Source organism: Leptidea sinapis, chromosome 3, assembly GCF_905404315.1.
Source record: "Leptidea sinapis chromosome 3, ilLepSina1.1, whole genome shotgun sequence".
Classification (NCBI taxonomy): domain Eukaryota; kingdom Metazoa; phylum Arthropoda; class Insecta; order Lepidoptera; family Pieridae; genus Leptidea; species Leptidea sinapis.
In genome coordinates, this window is record NC_066267.1 from 16,346,541 (window position 1) to 16,371,434 (window position 24,894).

Genomic DNA, 24,894 nt, shown 5'->3' on the forward strand with positions numbered 1-24,894 from the left:
CCACGCTGTATCTTCGCCATATCAATGATATGTTGGAAACCTCCAACATACATTGCTATGCAGACGACAGCACTGGTGATGCCGTATATACGGGCCATGCAGGTCTCTCTCGGGAAATCGTCGACCAGTGCCGGGAGAAACTTGAGTCTTCTATCGAGTCCCCTCTTGAGAAGGTCGCGGAATGGGGGAATGCGGTCCTCCACACTGCGGTTTTTAAGGAGCTTTCTTCCACGTACCACAAAGCTGTGGCTTGATCTTCTTTTTGCGGTGTTTCCGGGACGATACGTCATGGGTACCTTCAAAAAAAGCGCGTACACTTTCCTTAATGTTGATAAAAGCTAAAATAGACAGTGGATTGTTCGGATAATCTACATATAAAATGTGTCTTCATAAGTTATTCGTTTAGAGTCATTTGTTTATGCTAATACACATGTCAACTCTCATCTCCTCTTATCAGGATACGATATGATGACACATATCATATCCTGATAAAATTGCGACGTTAATACTGCGAGTTTTACAATACTTTTGCCGATGTCAGGGCTTTGTCGGGATCATCAGATGTCGTGTTGATGGATCCTGGAATAGGTTGCGGGTATCCAAAAATACCATCCTATCCTTGTTGGCTCTGTGCATGAACTTCTCCATCTTCGTGTCTCACGCCAAAAACCGCATAATATATGCAAATAAAATAAATATTTACCTACTTTATACATAATAATATATGATATGCTTTATTTACAGTTTTGGACCAAAACATTTATAAACTTCAAGGGTGCAATAATAGCAAAGTAAATTTACTATGCGAGCAGTGAATGAAATTAAGAAATAAAATTAAAAGAAATCTAACATTCGATGTCATGTCATCCCCAATGAGAGCTTTGATCACTAGCGTCAACGCGGTTCACAAGCAATGCCATTTAAGCGAACATGACAAGCCCTAGAAGTCATCAAAAAATGTATCATAATATCTTATGCTCATAAAATATATAATATCCTTCACTCACAATAAATGTTGAAATTTTTCTTATTACATAAATATTTATTTATTTAATATTCTGCCTTTGATCATTTGTCTTTGGAGCAATGTACACCCATGCTTTCGTAAAATTTAAATGCAACCCAATAAAAAATAAACCTCTTTATTAACAATACAAAGGAACAGGAAAAAAATATTTTATATAACAATAGCCAAAATCCTTGCCTCAAATCTGAAATTGCTCGTATCTTTTTCTTATTAAAATTTTAAATAAATAATTCAACCAATTATATGGTTGGCTTATCTACATGCCAAGAAAGTGAAAGGATATTTTGACGACTCATGAATTTGACAGTAAATAGGCGTGATTTTATTTAAAGAACATATCAGAGGCCATAGCAAGAACAATCTATTTTTAACTGGGCTAAATTATTTTGAAGTGCCAAACTAGCATGAAATAAAACAAAAAATATATTGCAATTTTTTTATTATTTAATCAGGCAGCATTTCTAAATATCATATGTTTCAGTCTTAAAAACGTAGCTTGGTCGTCGATCCAGTTCCTTAGCGCTGCTACCTTGGCGTACACTCCAGGATACTTGGGTCTTGCACATCCGAGACCCCACGACACAATACCAGCTAATTTATCATCGTGAACCAAAGGACCTCCACTGTCACCCTATAACGAAATGAATATGAGTTAGGGTATTATTGAAAAGAAAGTCATTTTAAGGTTCCATACCCAAACGGTAATTAACTAACAGGAATCCTATTATCACAGTGTATTTTTCATTCAGCGAGTCAACTCTGCTACTAGACGGGACAAAGGCGGGGTGAGGTATGTAGGAGAGGGGCGTTCCACTCCTACCCGCAATTTCATTGGTCATACAGTTCCGCTATATTGGGTCTCGATGCTCGTATTTAAGAGGGAACATTAGCTGAGGCTTTTCTCAGATAATCTCAGAAATTTAATAGTGTGTATAATAAAGTAAAGATACGCCAAGTGTACATACTTTCACAAAACACAGACATACACACATACATTAATTTTAATTCAATAAATTAAGGTATTAGTGATATAAACAAAGATTTTTAGTTAATAGATTTAGAATTGAAATGGAGGAGGAGACGTGTCTTTCAATACAGGCATTAATTGTTTATTGGAGGACACTAGCCCAAATTATGTTAAATGTCTATTTTAAATAAAGTTAATACCAAATACCACAGTGTCTGAAGACGAAGGTTTTCAACTAGTTGTGTTGCCAGTGATGACTTACGATACGCAGATGTGGTCGCTAACTATCGGCCTTATGAGAAAGCTCATGGTCGCTCAGAGGGCAATGGAGAGGGCTATGCTCGGAGTTTCCCTGCGAGATCGAATCAGAAATGAGGAGATCCGTAGGAGATATAGTTCGACGCCGTTAGCCGTTGAAGCAGTAAAGTTCTCGATTGGCCACCACGTACCGGAAGACACAAAGTTGGTAGGCATAAGATGGACTGACGATCTGGTCAAGACTGGATGAGGGCAGCGCAGGACCGATCTTCGTGGAAATCTTTGGGGGAGGCCAGCAGTGGAAGTCTTCCGGCTGATGATGATAATGATGAAATAAATATATTTTGATTTGATTTGACGCGCTAACGCGGGCGAGACAATCTTAAGTGTGATAATGACACCCGCAACTCCTATTAAAAATGGTTACGCTCAAAAATCAGGGTTACTTTATCGCACATTAACTCCTTTTTATTTTTTGAGTTTTGATTATTTTCGCTTATTGTTCTCAGATTTGTAGGCTTCCGCTTGCAAGCTACATTATGCAGCCTTTTGCACCGTGTGAAGTACTCTAGCACTTAAAAAAAAATATAATAATATTATTAATTTTTTTTTATTTTTTTTTTGATCCAGGGTAAAAAACAATGTTTCTATAACAAACTCCCATCAAAAGTGACAGAGCTATCAATTCGTCATTTCAAATCTTATATTAAAAAACAATTAATTAAGGAAGCCTATTATAGAATAGATGATTTTATAAATGCCAAGATAACCTGGCCAGATGTCGCTCCATCTCGCAATGACAGCTTGACAATACCTTAGGTTCTTGTAAACCGGTGTAGAGCTATGACTAGTTTTTGTATAATATAGTGCAATTATGGATACAACTTTGTATTTTTGTATATTAGAATAATTTATTTTGTGACGATTCAATGTGATCCTCGAGATTTTATATATATAAGATATTCTGATTCCTGATTCCTGATAATGAAAAAAGAGACAAGAATGTTTATATGAAAAAATGCCTGCTTATTTATATGCTCAAGTTGCACACATTGGCGACTCTATTTAAAATTTGCACCACTGACACATCACTAAAGTCTTTTTGGTATCTCTAATTATTATAATTTAAGTCTTAGAATATATATTTACGAAGATTTTTAAAATTATGTGGAAAAGCGTATTCGCATAGAAAAAGTTTAATGTGCAGTACATTCCCATATGTGTTTCCCGACTAAGTTTTCTTTCACCTTTGAGTCTTTTCCCATTCACTCTGTGAATTAGCCTTGTATGTTATTCATCAAAAGTTTAATTCTAACATTATTCGTAAAGCACTCGGCGGCGCCTTTGATCTTGCTAGAATTTACATTTTGAACTTAAAGTTGTGTTTGTATAACTTTTACTTCATACTTTTAGATATCCAAATGTGAATATAACAACTTTACTGTTACGAGGTAAATAATATTCTGCTTGCTTTTATTTTTATTTTTAGTGCTACGTAGGTAGCCTGGAACTTTTCATAGGTAATGATGATATCGAGATCAAAGAAAATTTACTCCCATTTTCCGACCTACCCAATGAAAAAAATAATTATAAAAATTTAATTATAATTGGCGAAGTAATCCGATTAATTTTATTTAAAAAATCGTTAAAAACTCCTGATAAAATTTGGTTTGTAAGAAGCGCCCAATTGAATTGAGCTTATGAGATAAATAACAAAAATAGGACGTGTTAAATTATAGTACACGGTTCGTTAGAGCTACAAAAAGTCCTCATTTTCAAGAAGGCGGCCATGTCCAGTAATCCTCTTAAGCTAGACAAAGCAACAGTTCTTATTCATTTTCAATCTTATTTCTGTTGCTGACATAATCTTCTATATTTCTTTTGTGTTTCGCTTACTCGATTTATTTTTTATGAAAATTAGGGACGAGACGAGCCGGACGTTAAGCTGAAAGTAATTGATACGCCCTGCCCATTACAATGCAGTGCCGCTCGGGATTCTTGAAAACCTTAAAAACTCTGGGCGGCACTACAATTGCGCTCGTCACCTTGAGACATAAGATGTTAAGTCTCATTTGCAAAGTAATTTCACTTGCTACGGCGACCGCCAGACCAAAACACAGTAATGCTTATACATTACTGTTTCACGGCAGAAATAGGCACCGTTGTGATACCCATAATCTAGCCGGCATTCTGTGCAATGGAGCCCCCCACTGGTAAAACTAGACATCAAAAATAAAAAATCTAAATAAGAATATAGAATAATTGACAAAGCCGAATATCACGTCACCTCACATCTCTTCACTCTTAAGCCACCAGCGAGTAACTATTGATTTGAATCTGAACAGCGAAAATGAAACAACGCTAAAGCATATTATCTATCTGCAAAAACTTGCACAACCTAAACTGTAGTACTTAAGTACCAAAAAAAATATTACTAAGTATTCATCGGTACGTTTGCCGCATCCTGTGCAAAGGAGCCTCCTACTGGTACGTACTCCTCGATACGATGTTCATTGTTGTATATTAGACAGGGAATTTGTATCACATAATGAGAGAAAATTTTATCATACTGATTTTTGTCGCTTCGATTTTGTTGAGTCTGTTCAAACCATAAATTTAGTATACTACCGTAATACATATATGTAGATAACCCTGTGTGAAAGTAAGATAACTATTCTTACATAAGAACTTAGGTGTGAGAAAGAGACGGATGAATGAAACCATATTGAAACAATTTAGTTTCCATTAGTCTCCTGTCAAATTGGACCGCGTTTTAATTTTAGCGTTTTTATCGGTATTGTTCTGTGTTTTGACGAATATTAATTAAAAATATAATGGTGTCGTGTTCTGTATTACATTCTGTTGTTACATATAGCAACAATCCAACTAAAGAAATATTTCCCAGGTAAATACTGATTCTTCAATACTACTTTCGTGATGTTTATTTTCTTAGAACACTATTTTCTTAAGATCATTTAAGAAAATATGTGTTAGATAATAAAATATTGTATACGTGAATATGACGCAGTTTATCAATATATGTCATAGGTTTTGACAAAAAAAAAATACAACACACTTCAATAACTCACTAACAATAAAGGGTAAATGTATACACTTCTATAATAAAGTCCCAGCCACTGTTCAGGCATTATCTATAAATAAATTTAAATGTTATATAAAAAAATGGCTCTGTCATAAATCCTATTACTCCAATGCTGAATATCTAAATGATTGGACAGCCTGGGACTAGATTGTGATTATTTTATAGCGATAGAAATGACTGTACAATATTGTATATTTGTATAGAAAAGAGCCCAAAAAAAAGAATGCTGGGAGAGTTTCTTGCGCCGCTTCTTCTCTCTCATTGGGCCGTTTGTTTCCGAAGCGGTAGTAGTATCTAGTAGTTATTAGAAATGGCATCAAAAAGAATTCTAAAGGAATCAATTTTGAGAAAATAAATGCCTTTTATGCCTTTTAACACATCTGTAAAACTAGCACATATTTTAAATTCAGTCTCGCCCTAATGAGGAGTGTTTGTGTATTATGATAAGTTTGATTTCAGACAGTTGCAATCGCAAGCGATAAAACACTTAGGGCTGATTTTTTAATAGTCAGTTAAATTCGAAGAATGGCGCAATTTCAGATTTTTCAAAAGGCAGATAGTAGTCATCGAACAAATAAAGACTTAGGGCCGTTCCCAATATTGAGTCCATCTCGGGTTTTGGCCTACTTGAAATAAAAATCGTAACTATCGTTGACTTTTCACCTTATCCGTACACGCTGTCTGTCAATGGGAGGACGTATAGCTAACCAGCGATAGAAGTTTGTATGGAAATTGCAATTCACGCATTATATATTGGGACAGACTTCAGATTATTGACAGCTAATAACTGGCAGTAGAAGGTGGTAATTTATCTCTATCTGTAGATAAATTTATCACGAACAGACAGACAGACAGACGCGGCGGAGGACTTTGTTTATAACATGTAGTTATGACAAGATCTTACCTGACAAGCATCTTTCCCTCCTTGCGGCAATCCAGCGCAGAGCATAGACTCTGTTATTTTATAAAGAGGTGAGTATGCATAGGTGCACTGGTTCGGGTTTACTTTGGGAATGAGAGCCATCTGGAGTGTTCTTGGAGATCCCCCGCTCTCCTGAGGAATTAGTTAAATAAATGTTACTGATCATATTATATACTAGGCGAATTAAAAAAGCAGGAAAAGAATATGTAACAGTACATTAACGACAGCGATTTTTGTTATTTTTTACCTTGTCACAGCCTTATTTTACAAATTAAATATACACACTTTAAGCTTTAAATTAATTGTATTCAATTGATAATTCATATCAAAAATTGGGTAGGTATTCATTTTTATATGTTTTAGAAGTGTCTTTATTAATATAATACTTAGATAATTAAAATGCGTCTATTTAGATAACATCGATTCAAATTCAAATATTTTTAGTCGGAATAGGATTTCAAATCACTTATTGAATGTCAATTCTCTCCTGCGGAAATTTACGCCTCAGACTCAGGTCTGAAGAAATGGCACAAGAAACTCAACCTTCGTCACAGTAGCGTCTAATGGAAAAAAGTATTTAAAATTTAGGTTTTTGCGTATCAGTTACATTTGTGTTTCAATCCCTTAAGGCTGCTATCCCAAGAAAACGCCAATCTAGCACATAATAATTGAAACCATTACAGAATATGAGAAGAAAGTTAATTTTTTTTCTTAACATTTCCATAGATATTACGAAACAAAATCCCCATCTTTTGAAATCAACCTAGATAAAAATTGTATGAAAAATTATTAACTGTTTACCAATACACTATTTAACATGACATAGTTTTGTTATTTTTGTTAAGAAAATTGTATTATTTTGTAATGACTGTACTGAAAATAACCAATGGTAACCTATACCTACTATTTAGAGTTAAGCGACAGCTGGCTACTTTAGTAGCTTATAGTCTTAGTCAACAAACTACTTCCTCTGTAGTATTATTTAATAAACATGCCTCTATTGGGCAAAATTGTAAAATAATCGACATACAAGCCTCTATTGGGGAATGTATTAGTACTAATGTACAAAAATATAACAATGAAGATTTTTCTTCAATTAATTTAAATTAAGTTATTTCACAAGGGAGGACAACTATTGCAATATCATACAAAATAGGCAACATTCACCAAATATAAATGTTACTGCTATAGATAATCATAATATAAAGCTCATAAATATTGTTCACCAGAATATACAAGGTATCCCAAGTAAGGAATTAGAAATTGAACTGTTTTTGAGCTGCTGTAATATAGATATATTATGTATTACAGAACATTGGCGTAAGAGTCATCAGCTCCAGTTTAGTTTTAGAGAACATAAAGTAGTCAGTTCGTTTTGTAGAAGTAGGGCAATACATGGAGGTTCCCTAATTATTATTAATAATAGATTAAAATGTAAAAATAGAAGAGATATTGTTAATCCCTCTATAGAACAACTAATTGAGATAGCTTGTATAGAACTAGAGCAATTTATTATTGTAAGTGTATACCGCCCCCCCACTGCATCATATGAACAATTCCAACATAGAATGGAGGAGGTACTATCAAAATTTAGCAAAACTAGCAAGTCAATTATAGTGTGTGGAGATTTTAATATAAACTTGCTTGAACCTTCGGCCAATTGTACTAGCCTTAAAAATTTATTTCAAAGTTTTAATTTGTTCAATGTATTTTGGGAACCTACTAGAATCACTTCTACAACAGCAACCTGTTTAGATAATATTTTTACAGATGTTACTATTACTAGTAAACTCATAATTAATAATCTTCAGTCCGACCATAGTGGGCAACTTATAAAAGTAAATACAAGATTGGACAATGTCAGACCAAAAAAGGTGACGATTATACCAGTTACGGGTAGCCGTCTTGAGAGGTTTAGAAATAATTTGGTAAATACGATACCATTTTTACACTGTGGCGAAACTGCAAATTTTCACTACAACTTAGTCTTCAATTCCTTCTGTGAGGAATTTGACAGGATTTTTACTCCAGTAACGGTGACAGTAAACAACAAACATAGTTTTAATGATTGGGCAACAATTCCACAAAAGTCGTAAACGCTTATATGACCTTTATTATGAGAAACATTACAATAATAGTGAAGAATTTAAAATATATGTAAAAAAATACTCCAAGCTCTTTAAAATAGTTTGTCATGAAGGGAAAACACGTTTCATTGCAGATAAAATTAAAAACAGTAATAATAAAGTAAAAGCGACTTGGAGTGTAATGAAATGAAACTGGTAGATCGAATTGCCGTAACACCTCTATCTGTTTAAATATTAATAATCATGTTATAAATTCGGAAAAAGAAATTGCAAATGAATTTGATAAATACTTCTCCGAAATCCCGATTGTCACGACCAAATACTTTAACTATTCGCCAAAAGCAGCATATGATATGCTTAAATTACACGTACCAGTATCTTCTATTGACTTGAAATTTAAGTATGTTACAGGTAGCGATATAATAAAAATCTTCAAATTAATTAACCTAAAAAATACAAAAGACCTATGGGGCCATTCGACTAATATTGTTAAATACATACTTGACATTATAGCACCTGAATTAGCAATAATATTTAATGAATGCATAGATGAGGGTGTGTTCCCTGACCTCATGAAATACAGCAAAGTTATACCTTTGATTAAATCGGGCAGTTCTTTTGACCCTGCTAATTTCAGACCTATTTCAGTGCTACCTGTTTTTAGTAAAATTTTTGAAAAACTTTTGCTTCAACAGCTACAAATGCATTTTTGTAAATTAATGAACAAAAATCAGTTTGGTTTCACTAGGGGCTTATCAACAATTAATGCGGGTACTAGACTCATTGAGCACATCTTTGACGCCTGGGAAGAGTCACAGGATGCATTGGGCATTTTTTGTAATTTGTCAAAAGCATTTGACTGCGTCCACCATGAAACTTTACTCCTAAAACTAAAGCATTATGGAGTGAAAAATAGAGCCCTAAATCTGTTAAAATGATATTTAAGCTAAAGAGTTCAGATAGTCGATGTAAATGGCAAACGGTCTTCGGGTAAACCTGTGGGAATAGGTGTTCCACAGGGTTCTATTCTCGGTCCTTTCTTGTTTCTTATATATATTAACGATCTACCGTTTGTGGTAGATGATAGCCATGAGATTGTATTGTTTGCTGATGATACTTCACTTATTTTTAAAGTGAAGCGACGTGCGGATATTGATGACGAGGTAAGCAATGCACTCTCAAAGATAGTGCGTTGGTTTGAGACGAATAATCTGCACTTAAACAGTAAAAAAACAAAGTGTTTACGGTTCATTACACCAAACACAGCGGAGGTACAAACCAACGTACTTATAAATGACCAGAGATTGGAACTTGTGGACACTACGGTCTTCTTGGGTATCACGTTAGATAAAAAGCTTCAGTGGGGTCCACATATTACCCATCTAGCAGATAGACTCAGCTCTGCGGCATATGCAGTTAGAAAGATTAGAGAGTACACGAATGTTGCGACCACTAGATTAGTGTACTTTAGTTATTTTCACAGCATCATGACGTACGGTATATTACTATGGGGTCATGCTGCTGACATTGATATAGTGTTTGCACTGCAAAAGAGAGCTGTTCGTGCTATATATCAGCTTGGTTATAGACAGTCTCTCAAAGAAAAATTTAAAGAAATAAATATTATGACTATTTATTGTCAGTACATTTATGAAAATTTAATATATGTTCACAAAAATCGTCACCTTTTTGCTCTTAATAGTGATTTTCATTATTATAACACTAGAAATAAGGGATTGCTTGTAACTAATTCTAGTAGGCTTCATAAGATACATAATAGCTTTAAGGGTAAATGTATACACTTCTACAATAAAGTCCTAGTCGTTAATCCTATTACTCCACTGCTGAATATCTAAACGATCGGACAGCCAGGGACTAGATTGTGATTATTTTATAGCGACTGTACAATATTGTATATTTTTACTGAAAAGAGCGCATAAAAAAAGAATGCTGGGAGAGTTTCTTGCGCCGCTTCTTCTCTCTCAGAGCGCCATTTGTTTCCAAAGCGGTAGTAGTATCTAGTAGTATAAGAAATGACATCAAAAAGAATTCTAAAGGAATCAATTTTGAGAAAATAAATGCCTTTTATGCCTTTTTAATAATTTAAAAATTCTTCTAATGCTGAATTAAAACTATGGCGATTTTGTACGTGAGAGGTAGCTCCGCTCGATTTCTCAAGACCGTTGGCTCGGTCCCCAGCCTTAAAGAGTAGTTTATTTATATAACATGTAAATAAGTTGTAATATATTTTATTTATATAACACTCGCGTTAGTCAAAGAATATACAATACTGCGTGTACTTGAAACATACGAAATATTATGAAAGTACAAATACTATGTTACTATTTAAACAACTACCAATAAATGTTATACTTAAGCTATAGTTAATAATTCATTTTTCATTACATAATGTATCGTATATAACAAATTACTCCAATAACAATAAAAAAACTCTATTAATAACAAACGGTATAATGATATTTTCATTGGTAGTATTTAATACCTTTTTCTAATACAATATTGTTCTTTTTAACCGACTTCAAAAAAGGAGGTTCTCAATTTGTCAGTATTTTATTTATGGTCGTCACCTCAAAACTTTCGACTGGATGTACCGATTTTGATGATTCTTTGTTTATTTGATAGCTGGTGCTTCCCGCGTGGTCCCATTGTAATTTGGTCCAGATCTGACAGTAGCATCCATGAGAAAACCATAAAAGTCTTAAATTTGCTATACATACATATATCAAAGTGGATGATAAATTTACGAATAACTCAATATCGCGCCAACAGTTTTCATTTTCATTGGTTGTATTTAATACCTTTTTCTATTACAATATTGTTCTTTTTACATACGTAAAATAGCACGAAGAAAGAAAAAGTTTTAAGAATTCTTGTTTGGTCACGCCAAAGACGTTTGTAGTACATAAGTATAGTTTTTTTATTAGTCACAGGCATCAATTAAATATTTATAACTTTCTTATGAAGAAAAATAATTTGCTGCATATTAATTTTTATTAATTTAGTATTAAGCCTTTGTTACCTTAAAGTTTTTCCTAATCAAATAATATATTAAAATAATGTTGAAGGTGAATAAATTGCTATTAATAAATTATATAAATAGTTATACTATATATTTTCGGTTTCCATATCGTCCCGGAAACACCGCACACGGAAGATCATTCCACAGCTTTGTAGTACGTGGAAGGAAGCTCCTTGAAAACTGCACTGTGGAGGACCGCCACACATCCAGATGGTGGGGATGATATCCTTGTGCGAACGTGGAATTCGACGGCAGGATTTTTTTTAATAATAATAAATTTAATAATAATAATAAATTTAATTAAAACAATAAATTTAATAAAAACCTTTTTTATCGATTTCGTTCATCCGTTTATTATTTTTGTATCTATATTATTACGAGCTGATCCAGCAAACGTTGTATTGCCGATATTAAAATCGCAATACAAAAGTAACTGTTGGTTGTAAATTGGTGAAAATTTGAAGTTGTATGTATTTTAATGCTGAGTCATAATCATACAAATTTAAAAAAAAATGTCAAAAAAATTAAAAAAAAAAAATGTGTGGACCACCCTTAACATTTTGGGGGATGAAAAATAGATGTTTTCCGATTCTCAGACCTACTCAATATACACAAAAAAAATTATGAGAATCGGTCAAGCCGTTTCGGAGGAGTTCAATGTTTAACACCATGACATGAGAATTTTATATATTAGATATTATGTAATATGTTTACTCAAGTATTGAACAAGCACAATCCCCAACGGCTTTTCATACACATCATACATATTATATAGCCTTAAGAATTGAACGAACACAACCCCTGCCAAGCAATTTATATTGAAACATTTTATTCTGTCATTTGCATGTCGTCCTTAGGAACGTTAAAGAACGTTAACGTTTCTACAAATAGATCATATGTATAGTAATATTTATGTGTAGTTATATTTGTTACTGAAGGGGTACAAGAGTTGAGAGTATCATGTCTTTAGAAACAAACATAAACTTGTTATGCCTACTACTCGGTTGGATCGAGTTAGTAAGTTGAGCGATGTATATGCTTCTACAATATGATCTCAGAAAATGTACAAAACAAATGTGTTACGAAATTAAAAAGAATTGTTAAAAAACGTTTGTGTGGGAAAGGTTACTATAGCATAAGCGATTTTCTTAATGACACCACGGACTGGGAATAAAGTGAACACCCTCAGGCTCTTTAATTATAAATGATTATTGTACGATATCACATTGTAATCCATATTTTATATTAAAAAAAAAAACGCCGGCTGAGTTTCTTGCGCCCATTCTTCTCAGGTCTGAGGCAGTCTGTTTTGATTGGATGGTAGTTTTTGACGTTCGTCCTAAGTGATTTTAAATCCTATTTTGAATAAAAATATGCTTCCTAGCAGTTCATTCAAAGCTTGTAAATTGACGTTGATGAGTTGCATATTTATGTATCTAATTGTGATGTATTCATCTTATCTAGTCACACAGCATCTTATCATTAGATTAAGGATAGGTCTCCGCTGCACTCCAACTAAATCCTTCTCAAAAAACTATCTTGTATAACACTTTTAATGTGTACTTTTAATATTGATTTAAGTGCTTATCTACTTGCTCTATTGTTTAGGGCGCCGTACCTCTAAACGAAAAAGGTACGGTTGTGAGTCCAGAAGATAATAGCTGACCTAAGCAACGGTAAACGGGTTACGTTATTCATTTGCAGCTTTTTTTAAATCGAAAAGCGGCAACTAAAGAATGATATTAATTTTGTTCAGTTAAGATCACTTTAACTGCCGTACTATCTTTTTAATATATTTATGTTTATTTAATTAAGTTAGAAAACCCTTTGATTTCATATTCAGAACTTTTTATACTTCCGTTTCGTAATTTTTTTTAATCAATACAAATCATTAAACGTGCCTCAACCTTTAAAACAAAACTATTCATTCTTATAAGGATTAGTTTATTATTTACTTATTTATGGTTCACCTATATACGATAAACAATATTATTTCAATTAATAAAATTATACACCAAATCCAAAAATTGCAGGAATAAAGACAGTCCAAAAAAAGTGAACACATCGTGCATACTAAAATACAATAAAATAATACATAATAAAAGGAAATTGTAGTCTTATAAGACTTAAAAAGCTAAAATTTCAAAACAATATATAACTGTCATAATATCCAATCAAGTAGACTGTACTACAAAGAAAACTTTTATTTTCCAACTAGATTTTGGGTACCACAACGGTGCCTGTTTCTGCCTAATCATTATTGTGTTTCGGTTGGAAGAGCGTCGTAAATAGTGAAATTACTGCGCAAACGAGACTTAAATCTTATGTCCCAAGGAGACGAACGCATAGAAATACACAAAGTAGCACTCATGTTACTCGGCAATGACATAAATAGCAATACCAGTCAAGTAGACACTTACCCTTATATTACCCCAGCCAGTTACAACAGTTAAATCATTATCATCGATCTCTTCATCTTGATCAAACAGCTCGATTGGTGCTACACGATCGGTGAAGACGAATGGCGTGCTTAGCCACAATAGTCCAACATCGCAGTCCATTTTGCTATACGTAAAGTTAGCGTGGTAAACGAAATCACCCACTTGGTATACATCCCCTCCAGAAGTACTTGATGATGAGCCAGCTCGAATCTGCAGATCTCGTGGGTAGGACCTGGAAGAGAACAATATACAATTAATGTTACAAACTTAACTTATACAAATAAAATTTGAAATGAAAATTGTATGAACGATGCGGGACTCGAACCCACGACCTCTCGCGTTCCGTGCGAGTGCTCTGCCAACTGAGCTAACCGTTCATATCGTCATAAAATCTTGTATGCTTTGCTCAACTCTCACATTGTGGCTTCATCTACAGGATCTACTTTACAGTTGATAACCTGCTCAACCCCAACATTTGCACATTAGAAAATTGACTGAGATGTCGCTCTTGTAAATCTAAACAATTTGTTATGTTTTTAAAGTGATAACCCTAACTTCTAGGATTAAAATACAAATAAAATAAAAAAATTATGAAAGATTCCTCGCGTTCCGTGTGATTGCTTTGCCAATCTTCATAAAAGCTTGTATGCTTTCTTCAACTCCTGTACTGTGTTAATCCTGGAAAGAGAGGGTTATAAATTTAAACACGTAACAAATTGTTTAAACTTAACTTAAACTTAAGCAGTAAAATATATAACAGTAGAATCAATCATATCGCACTAGTTGTTAGTTCAAAAATGTCTGACATATTAATAATAACAATAAAATAATGACATGGTTAACATCACCTTAATATTAACCTCACTATACTCATGAGATCATAACATTAATAAATATAAGCAATTCCAGATCTATTTTAGATTCAATAAAGCGATCATAAAGAAACGTGCCGACCCAATGAGATGGGAATTAGAAGGGATCACGTTAATGTAATTCTAAGTAAGCGCAGATTCGGTCTTGTGGTTAACCTATGGGAATTAATGAGTTAATGAAACGAAGTCTGAAAATAGATGTTGCGGATAAAGAAGAAACCTGTTGCAAAATGTAACTTGACCGTTTCAGCGTTTTTAGAAGTAGTTTTCCAATTACAGTGAATAATGCGACTCAGATTGTGCTGATGCTTAATTATTGGAACATGAATTAGTTTTAAAATGCACCAGCACAGTGCGTGTGTACTAAGTTCAGTGTTGAAAAAAATATAAATAGAGTTAGCAATCTAAAATAAGACACTAAGATGTTGTCTTCTTCATTTCGATATGTTGCAATAGGTATATATAATATGTTCACTTCCACGAAAACATTTATGATGTCTGCTTCATTAAATGATTCGATCAAGCCATTGCAATGTTTACAAAAGTATACTTTAGAATTCTATTGCAATGACATAAGTGCTAAAATTGGAAAAATGACTTTTAATCACAAATGATGTCGAACTTGCGTCTACGGCTGGTACAGGTGCATCAATATCATAAGACGTGTAACTCTTAAAATGACCGACTGCGGTTGTAAAATGTCGTTGCGGTTTTGGCGGTTTTTTGTAAACGCTAGTGCGAGAACGTTCTAATTGTTCAACTCGCCGAAATGTAGGTTCCGTAATTAAATAAAATTTAAATATGACACTTAACTAACATTTATATTTCAATAACAAACTTAATTTTAAAATATGAAATATAAACAATATTATGATCATCAATTTATAATAGAACAATTTATACGTTTCATTTTAGAATAACAACAACTTTTAAATTGATCTACTGAAAAAGCGTCATTTGTTAGTTATGACGTTATTGCACCCAATGTATCGTTTTATTGAATGTCTTGCTTTATTATCATTTTGTAGCTCAATGGTCGCACGAGTAGAAATTGTCCGCTTTTAAATGTGGCTTCAAGAAATACGGATGTAAGATTTTCAAAAAGACATAACCAGAAACTGAAAAATGTAAGATTTAAAGTAAAATAGAGATTTCGAAGAAAAAGCACAAATTATGAGTCGCTTTAAATAGAACTTCACAAAGGACTTTAAATTGCTAGCTCTTGTAACATCTTCAAGATTCAACGAATGAAAATATTTTGAGATAATATTTCTACAGAATATCTACTACTCTATACTAATAACTACACTCTTCTTGATGCCTCGCTCAGTATTGTAATACTGGGCCTCGCAAATTCGAGTGATTGCAAATCCCGCTACGATGTTATTGTCATGATAACTATAATTGTTTTTCAAGCTATTTGGATGTGTTCTTTCACTGCCTTTATAAGGAAATACTTTTCTTCCACTCACAAACAAATATGCAAAATATATTATACATTCGTACTTCTTTGCACGGTATTGCACTCCTGTGATTCAATTTGTATTCTGTATATTTTTAGTAAGCGTTGCATACTATGACATTAATATGTAGATAACAATCATTTTTTATTATTTAGTTGAGATCTTTTGGCAGGCTTCGTCATGCTCCCTTAAAAATATAGCTGCTTTTGGCGGCGTCTTGAGGAGGCTTTTCTCTTCCCTTTAATACGGTAGAGGGAGGCGTTGGCTTGTTCATTTTCAATTTCATTTCAATTTATTAGCTTTGTATATTTTCATAATGTTTATTTTATAATGTTCAAATAATACCTTTATTCATTAAAGTGTATATACGAGTAGATTGATGCATCTACTATACTCAATTGCTCTTAAGGCTTGTTTTTAAATTAATTACTATTTCTTAACTTCCTTTGTAACTAAAATAATTTATAAAAGGATGATGAAGGCATAAATATTGATTTAAAAGAATAGGAATGAGTTCTTGCTACTTCTTCGTATTAAAACTCAACCTTTTCTGGAGTGGTGATAAATGGTGTAATTACAGTTTTTGTATTGATCAGTCTTATTTTTTGACTTTAATGAACTATGTAATTTTTTATTTTAATTTTATAACATCTTATATATTTGTTAAATCTATTTATGATATTATAACTAAAAGAAAGGTATGCAGTGAATATTATTGTAAAGTTTAATTTTGTGAGTTCACTTCTGTGTCTCTTCAGTTCGAATTTAAAAAATATTATTTGGCTAAGGTAGGTTACTTTAGTGGGGAGTTTGGCTGACTTAAAGTGTCTGTTTTTGAAAGTGGAAACTTGAAGCTTCGTATAAATTTCCTCTAGTTATCATTATGAAAACAAATTAGAAAATGCGATATAGTGTCATGTATGACACGGCACGTGCCAATGAACCACTTAATATGATTAATTTTTGATGAAAGATTATATTTATTTATTTTAAGACGATTATTAATCTTATGAAACAAAACAGAACAACAGAAGCACCGCATTTAAATGTGAACTAATACTTGACATGATTGTCGCTACAAAAGTGGGAAAAATACAATAACATTATGTTGTGTAATTCTCTGTAATTTTTTAATTTAAATAAAATAATCACAAGTGTTTCTGATTTGTGTATAACATAGACACATCGTTAGAGAATCCAAAATCCTGTTGAATTGTATATAAAATAATGAAATATGGTTTTTATGGTAATTACAAAGCTTTCTCACATTTTCTCACGGCTTTTAATAAATCTCATTTTTAGGATTCCGTAGCCAAATGGCAAAAAACGAAACCCTTATAGATTCGTCATGTCTGTCTGTCTGTCTGTGATATTGTATTCTGTGAACCGCATTAAGATTTCCGTACAAAAATGAAAAACATAAACAATTATCATTTTATTCTAATCTGAATAGTTTGCATTTCCAAAGTGGTAAATATGTCTCCCCCCCCCCCTTACAGGGGTAAACTCTAAAATTAGAGAATGATAAAACTAAAAAAAATATGATGTACATTATTACTATGCAAACTTCCACCGAAAGCTGGTTTGAACGAGATCTAGTAAGTAGCTTTTTTTAAATACACAAGTTACAAGAACTTTTATATTATGTTACTCGATACTAAACCCTTCATGGGCGAGTTTGACTCGCACTTGGCCTCTTTTTTTAAATATTTTTGAACCCATTGTCTAACAAATATTTCAATTCATTGAATTCTAGAAAACTTGAAATTCTAAAACGATATCTAGAAAAATTGCAAATGTTACTCATCTGTGTGAGTTGATAAATAATTATTACCGTAAATTAAATTAGACAAAAAAAGATTTACCTTTCAATGTTGTCGTATTGTAACATATAATTTGAAGTAAATTAAATGATACTCAACTCAGTGGTTTAATAAAATTAGCATAATCCGAAAGGACTGTTACTTTATGTATTTATTTTCACAAAATTTCAGTGTAATGTCTACTGGTTTCTATCACAAATCATAATAATATGTTTGATGGGTAAGTGTGTATATATGATGTTATATAAGTGAATATAATTGTATAGAGTATGTTTATATTACGTTTTTAAATAATAACAATCATTTAATGTATTATAATCATTTATATTGAGACACTTTTACACAAATAATCTTGCCCCAAACTAGGCACTAGCCTGTACTGTGGGTGCAAGACAACGATATATTTAATACAATATATTTACTTAAACATTCATAAATACGAATAAACATCCATGAAACAAACATTTATATTCATCATATAAATGATTGCACTTACTGGGATTCGAACCCGGGACCTCTAGCTCAATAGGCAGGGTCACTAACCACTAGGCTATAGGAGTCGTCTAAAGCTGCACTTAACGTTAAAAAATGGATACTTAACGTGCAAGATGTCAAAATCAAAAAATTATTGTACACTTTGGACAAAAAAGTTATCATTTTACCATTGATAAACTTTTTCAGAAAAGATTGAGCTTGATGAGGAGAACACTCTTTTGAATCAATATTATTATCTAAAATAAGCAGTAATCTAAGAAATTAGACAAACCTTCACTAAAATCAATCAAATGAAGTAAAAAAATAAATAAAAAAACACGAAAGAGTGCAGTAAATGCATCAATCATCAGCTGTGGCACTGTCATCGCAATCCTCACTCATATCTCAGGTAATCTCGATTTAACACCGCTATTATAGTAATGCCATTACAAACCCTGCCACGGGATTTCGCTACTCGTGTCATATTGAAACTTCAATGAGAATATGGCCTTTTTCAAAATAATCTTATGTTATGTGAGCTTCGAAAGATCCTTTCTCAATATGTTATCCGTCTATAGATTTGATTAGTACAGGTTTTACGTTTTGAGTTACCATCCATAACATTGTCTTAAACATATTATAGTTATTTAATTTAAATATCACTATTGCTGACCCGGCAAACGTTATTTAGCCATAAAAATTAAACACGCCCGCGCAATGTATGAACTGTCATATGTAATGAAATATATTTGTATTGAAAATATAAAGGTATTAGGTATTACCACAGAGTAGAGATGCATACTTACGTATTTAGTATTACTAATTTAAAATAATATAGGTTTCGGATAAGTAATCACTATAATTAAATACTTAAAAAAAATACGAAATACGCTGCCTCTTATGGTATAAATATTATTCCAATTGGTTCAGTTATATTTGCAGTATAATCGAAAGAAAAAAGCGATTCTCCATATCTTTATATATATAATTCTTCTGTACATGTGTTGACAGTGAACTCCTTCTAAACGGCTGGACCGATTTGAATAAAATTTTCTGTGTGTGTTCAAGTGGATTCGACGATGACTTACATTCACAATTAAACTACTTCCTAAATTTCTGGACCAATTTTGATGATTCTTTAGAGTGTTCCAGTGAATTTGAGATTGTTTTAGATTAGATAGATATGTTAGTGATCTCCTCCTAACGTCTGGAGCGATTTTTCAAATTTATCACGTGTGTACAGAACAACGTCTGTCGGGTCCGCTAGTATTAGTATAGATTTTTTGAATTGATGAAAATATTTCTTTCAAATATTTTAACATAACTAAAAATATAATATATCTTACCCAATCAGGCAGTGTGCTGCAGTGACCACCAGATCACTTGCAATGATAGCACCACCGCAGGTGTGCCTTCCTCTGAACAGAAGAGACACTTGATACGGTACTGCAGTTATATCAATGTCATCGCCACCTACGATTCTAGTGTCTTCTACATCTGGATTTGATGCTGGAAAAAAATAAATCGATATATTAGTTATGATTACAATTATGTAACACGACCTAAATACATTTCCAGGTTTTTCACTGCGACCAATGTGATCTATTGTGATTGTCACTGCTAAGACTTCTGCTAAGAATCTTGTTATATCTTTTCCAGTGAGCTGACGTATCTCAAATGTTTACAAAATTGCTCTTTCCGAAGCAACATACTTAAAAATACAATAAAAGACCTGACTGGTTTTGTATTTTTCTGGATTAATATTACAAACGCACTTTCAACTTTAGTAGAAGATGATCACAAAATACCAGAGTAGCAATTTGTCGTCAGGGCGAGTAAGGAGTGAGTTTTAGTTTTAGTATCCTAGATACCTAGTACCATGGTGGAGCCTTTTCTAACATGAAGCAATAGATAATGTGCAAGCACTTTTACAAACTTAACATATTTTAGTTATTGCTTTTATTTGTTACTCAGATTATTTGGTACAATCAAGAATCCTGAGCGGCACTGCACTATAACGGGCAGGGAGTAAACCAAACCTTCAGGTGAACGTCCTGCTCATCTCGTCACATCTTCTTTAAAAAAAACAAATCTTTATTCTTCTAATTCTAATTATTTATTTTTATTTCTAATTTTCCATTCAAAAAAATCACAGCGTAATCTATAACTTCTCACAGGCATTTATCATCCATGATAATCAAGACCTTAGAATATGTCCCTATCCTTAACATAAACACATAGTACAGGATATGTCCTAAATCAATATCTACAGTCAATCTATAAAGTCTTACCCCCTTATTCATAATGGTCCGCTAACTTTAAACAGCCGTTAAGGAGTGTTTTTTCTCATTCTGTCTTAGTTGGATAGAAGAAGACAGAGTGAGAATTAGCAATGCTTTAAGTTAGCAGACTATTATGAATAAGGGTAACCCCCTTACCCAAATATTGATAAAGGATTTACAATACAAAAGAGCATTTCAGCTCTAGAATATATTCTCAAAGTTTCAAAGAAGCTTCGCATCCGATTGATATTACATTAACGTTGTCATCATCTTATGTAAGTTATCGTGTTGGGTGTCCCTTTACATGGAGACACAGAGCATGATTTTAACAATTGTGTAAAATGTTTCAATAAATAACACGTTCACTTCTTTTGTGGTATAAGTTTAATGTACAATATAAGTGCTAAACTAGATTAATACTTATATAAGCACTTACAACAACTGTGCCTTCTACTGTGATTGTATTAAAAGGTAAAACCTGTTTTGACGTGTTCTCCTTTTTATATTAATTTTGTGACAGAAACGTCAAACGTGAAACTCATTTGAAGAATACGAATGCGAATGATTTTGACAGCTTTCAACACTTTATTCTAAATGATTAAAATAAAACCAAAGACCAGTATATAATTAATTATTTCAAATCATATTTATATTATGCAACCTTACAGTAATCTACGTCAGATCAGTTTATGAAAGTTCTATTTTGTTTCCAGGGATTCTTTAGAATATCGAATAACAAGGCACGGACTACCCAAGTCTGGCTCAAAGCCAACATTGCAGACTTAAGAGATGAAGCCTGGCTCTTGCCTTACCAGTTGGACTTAATTTTATCAGTGTTTGAGAAGATAGACTGTGTGATCACTGATATTGAAATATATATAGAATTGAGTTTTAAAACATTTTCACAGCATGTATATTTTGCATGAGAATGAGAATTCTGAGCAGCACTACAATTGCGCTCGTCTTTTCACAAGCTACGGTGCCCTTCAGTCCGAAACACAATAATGCTTACACATTACTGCTACACGGTAGAAACAGGTGTCGTTGTTGTACCCATATTCTAGCCGGCATCCTGTCCATAGGAGCCTCCCACTGGTGCCCTTAGTCGCCTCTTACGACTTTTTGTTTTTATCCCCCTGGGAAGCACAGGGCATACTGACATAAAATAAAGAAAATAAAAACGCTTTATTAGGATGACGAACTAAAAAGCAGAAAATAAGATTTAAATAAAAATAACAATGCAGTCCTTTGAGAAATATTTATTTATAATAAACAAATTTTTCTTTATCGCAATATTTAAAAGCTATTATTGGTTTATAAATAATAATTTAGTAATTCCTTTTAACTTAATTTATTTATATGACAAAACGAATGAAAATTTAGTATTATTTTTCATTAAAAAATAGATTAATTATTTAGCACCATTGTTTCCTAATTGTTTTAATGTTAACTAAACCTTTTAAACTCTAATCCCAAGTGAATTGTTTTAAGCTGATTTAGGTATTTTTTATCAAAAGATAGTCAATTGAAATCTATTTGTCCAGGAAAAAAATATAAAGATATTAAAAAGAAGACGTCTGGCACCACATATTGTTAACTGGCTCAAATCATACAAATAAATGTACAACAGGTTTATTAGCACGAAAATTTTAGGTAACTCCAAGCATTTAGTTCGAGTTTTTCTTCTTTAGTATGAGTTTTAAAAAATACTTTAACTATATTAACTTCCATTACGAGTATTTAATCTGTTTCAATGGGGTTGATGAGGGTTTGATTGGAATTTCCCAATTAAAATAAATGTATGCGAAAACCTTTATTATTTTGAAAATAGATTGAATTGAAACGAGATAAACTGCTAATGATTTTATTTTGTAATTAGATTTTCATTGTTTGGATAAAATAATTTCAGTACTTCTTAATATAATATTCTTCTTGATCACAGTTTTAATAAAAGGGAAGAAAAAAAAACATGTAATGCGTCGTAGAAATGAAACCTTCAAAAATGTTGGCTTCAAGATAGTGAGCCGAATGTATAGTTTCAGAAAGAGAATATTTGTAGTTGTTAGTAATGATCATAGTGATACAAAGATTGATAATAATTTTACATTTTATTCGTATATCGTATATTCATAACAAAAGTATGAAATAAATACTTTGGTCTTAATATGGTCCGTAATATATCTCTGGAATACAGCGACAGTTACTATTTTTGATCTTGTTGTTAATACAGTGCTGCACATTTCTAAATTTCATTTGGCGTCCAAAAACTCAATCAAAGAAATCGCTGTATCCGATGTTTGCATCTACATTAAACGTCTTAACTGCTATGAAGTCCAGAGACATGTTGCTAGGATGACACATGATGTCAACCGCTATGAAAGACATTACTATCACTGCTACCATATTTATGTTCTCCTGGTGTCTATGTAGTATTACGTCGAGCTCATGCCGTCAGAATATATTAAAGTATACTCGCGTCATTCAACTATGATCGCCTGGTACCAAAACTCTGTATAATGCTTCCTATCTTATTCTCTCGCTGGCTGAATCCTACATTACACACATATATTTAACTGTTTGTGTCTCTCGCTTTTTCGTTTTATCGAGTTTCAAATCACAACTATTTTAAAAAAGTTTCACTTAAAATATAAATGTGAATCCACTCACGTTAAAATTCACCGGCAAAAGTAAAGTCATGTATTGTCCATACTTTATTGTATACTATATCTATATTCTTATAGAGAGCATTCTTATCGAAATATTGCGAAAATAATTCATGATTACTACTTGTTAAGTATGCAAAAAAATTTTTGAGAAATTGTTGCCCATTTTTTTTGAGTTTTGAGCGGCACTGTATTGAGTGCCGCTCAAAACTCTTGATTGACAATTTGAGACATAAGATGTTAAGCCTCATTTGCCCAGCAACAGCAGCCTTCAAATCAAAACACAATAATGCTTGCTCAATACGCCCACTGTGGTACCTAGCCGCCATCATGTGCAAAAAAGCCTCCCACTGGTATAATAAATTATCACAAACTCTCAAAAATACAGAAATAAGATTGTCATCAGTTCCGTAGATCTTTAATTCGATACATAATAGCTAATCAGCGTGCTTCTGAGACAGCAGATGAGACAAATGCTTGCCGGATCGCAAATGCTCAGCGTCAAACAGAGCGCCGGCAAATAGATATATAAAAATACCAAAAATATTTACTTAATTGCTTATAACTTGGGCATACGATGTAATATAAGACACATTCTTTCTTCATTTCCTTAGAAGCGGGGCGTTCAATCAATCAGTGAATTATTTATATTTTGTTGAATAAATGGCTGGACCGATTTGGCAAATTTTGGTCTTGAATTATTTGTGAAAGTCCAGTAAAGGTATAAAAGGAATGAATAAATAGGAAAATGCTCGGAATTAACAACAAATTTGTTTTTCCTTTGATGTGTCCATACATAATTTCAATGAGAGAATTTATTGACGCACGGTTTGACAGTTCTTCTGTGAAACAATTTCATTACGACAGCAAACAAATTCATAAAAAAAGATTATTTTATTTATTATGTACAGAACAGCGTCTGTCGGGTCAGCTAGTACATAATAAAAATGATTTATATTAACAATATTTAATTTAAATTTTCCATGAATGTTCACAAAAAGATAGACTTACCTGTAAGACCAACAAGGCCCACATAAAACAAGAACTTGATCATTTTGACTGCAGTGTAGAACTATTAGGAGATTCAATTAACCAAAGTGATTTTATACCTGAGAAATTACAAAAGGGCTAATTATCAAGTAGCTGATAGGACGTGCCCTTCACACCAATTCTTAATATGACTGATAAATGGATTGTTTGTTATTTTATAAGATAAGTGCTTTACTAATATTTATTTATTCAGATGACAAGACTTTTCTGGCTTCGATTTATTATCAGAAATATTTATAGGACATTTTTATAGTAGCATACTATTGTGCTGGTAATGATTATGTATATTTATAGGAAGAGCATTTCAAAGTTCTACTTCAACGCACGGACGAGTAAAAAACGAAGGACTCCGTGCCCTGATATTAACAAGTGAAGCACCTCTATGCTAGTGTTTGTGCGGTTACGGGGGATACCAGTTACAC

The 24,894-nt window shown here is 32.7% G+C and overlaps 1 protein-coding gene across 1 annotated transcript; it reads right to left on the bottom strand.

The window, feature by feature from the left end:
- Positions 1-1,475: 1,475 nt before the first annotated feature.
- Positions 1,476-24,476, bottom strand: LOC126979354 (vitellin-degrading protease-like). Its single transcript, XM_050828594.1, has 5 exons — positions 24,434-24,476; positions 19,824-19,986; positions 13,825-14,077; positions 6,260-6,409; positions 1,476-1,658 (listed from the first exon to the last, which is right to left on the bottom strand). Exons 1-5 carry the CDS (start codon positions 24,474-24,476, stop codon positions 1,476-1,478), a joined length of 792 nt encoding a protein of 263 aa, XP_050684551.1.
- Positions 24,477-24,894: the final 418 nt, after the last annotated feature.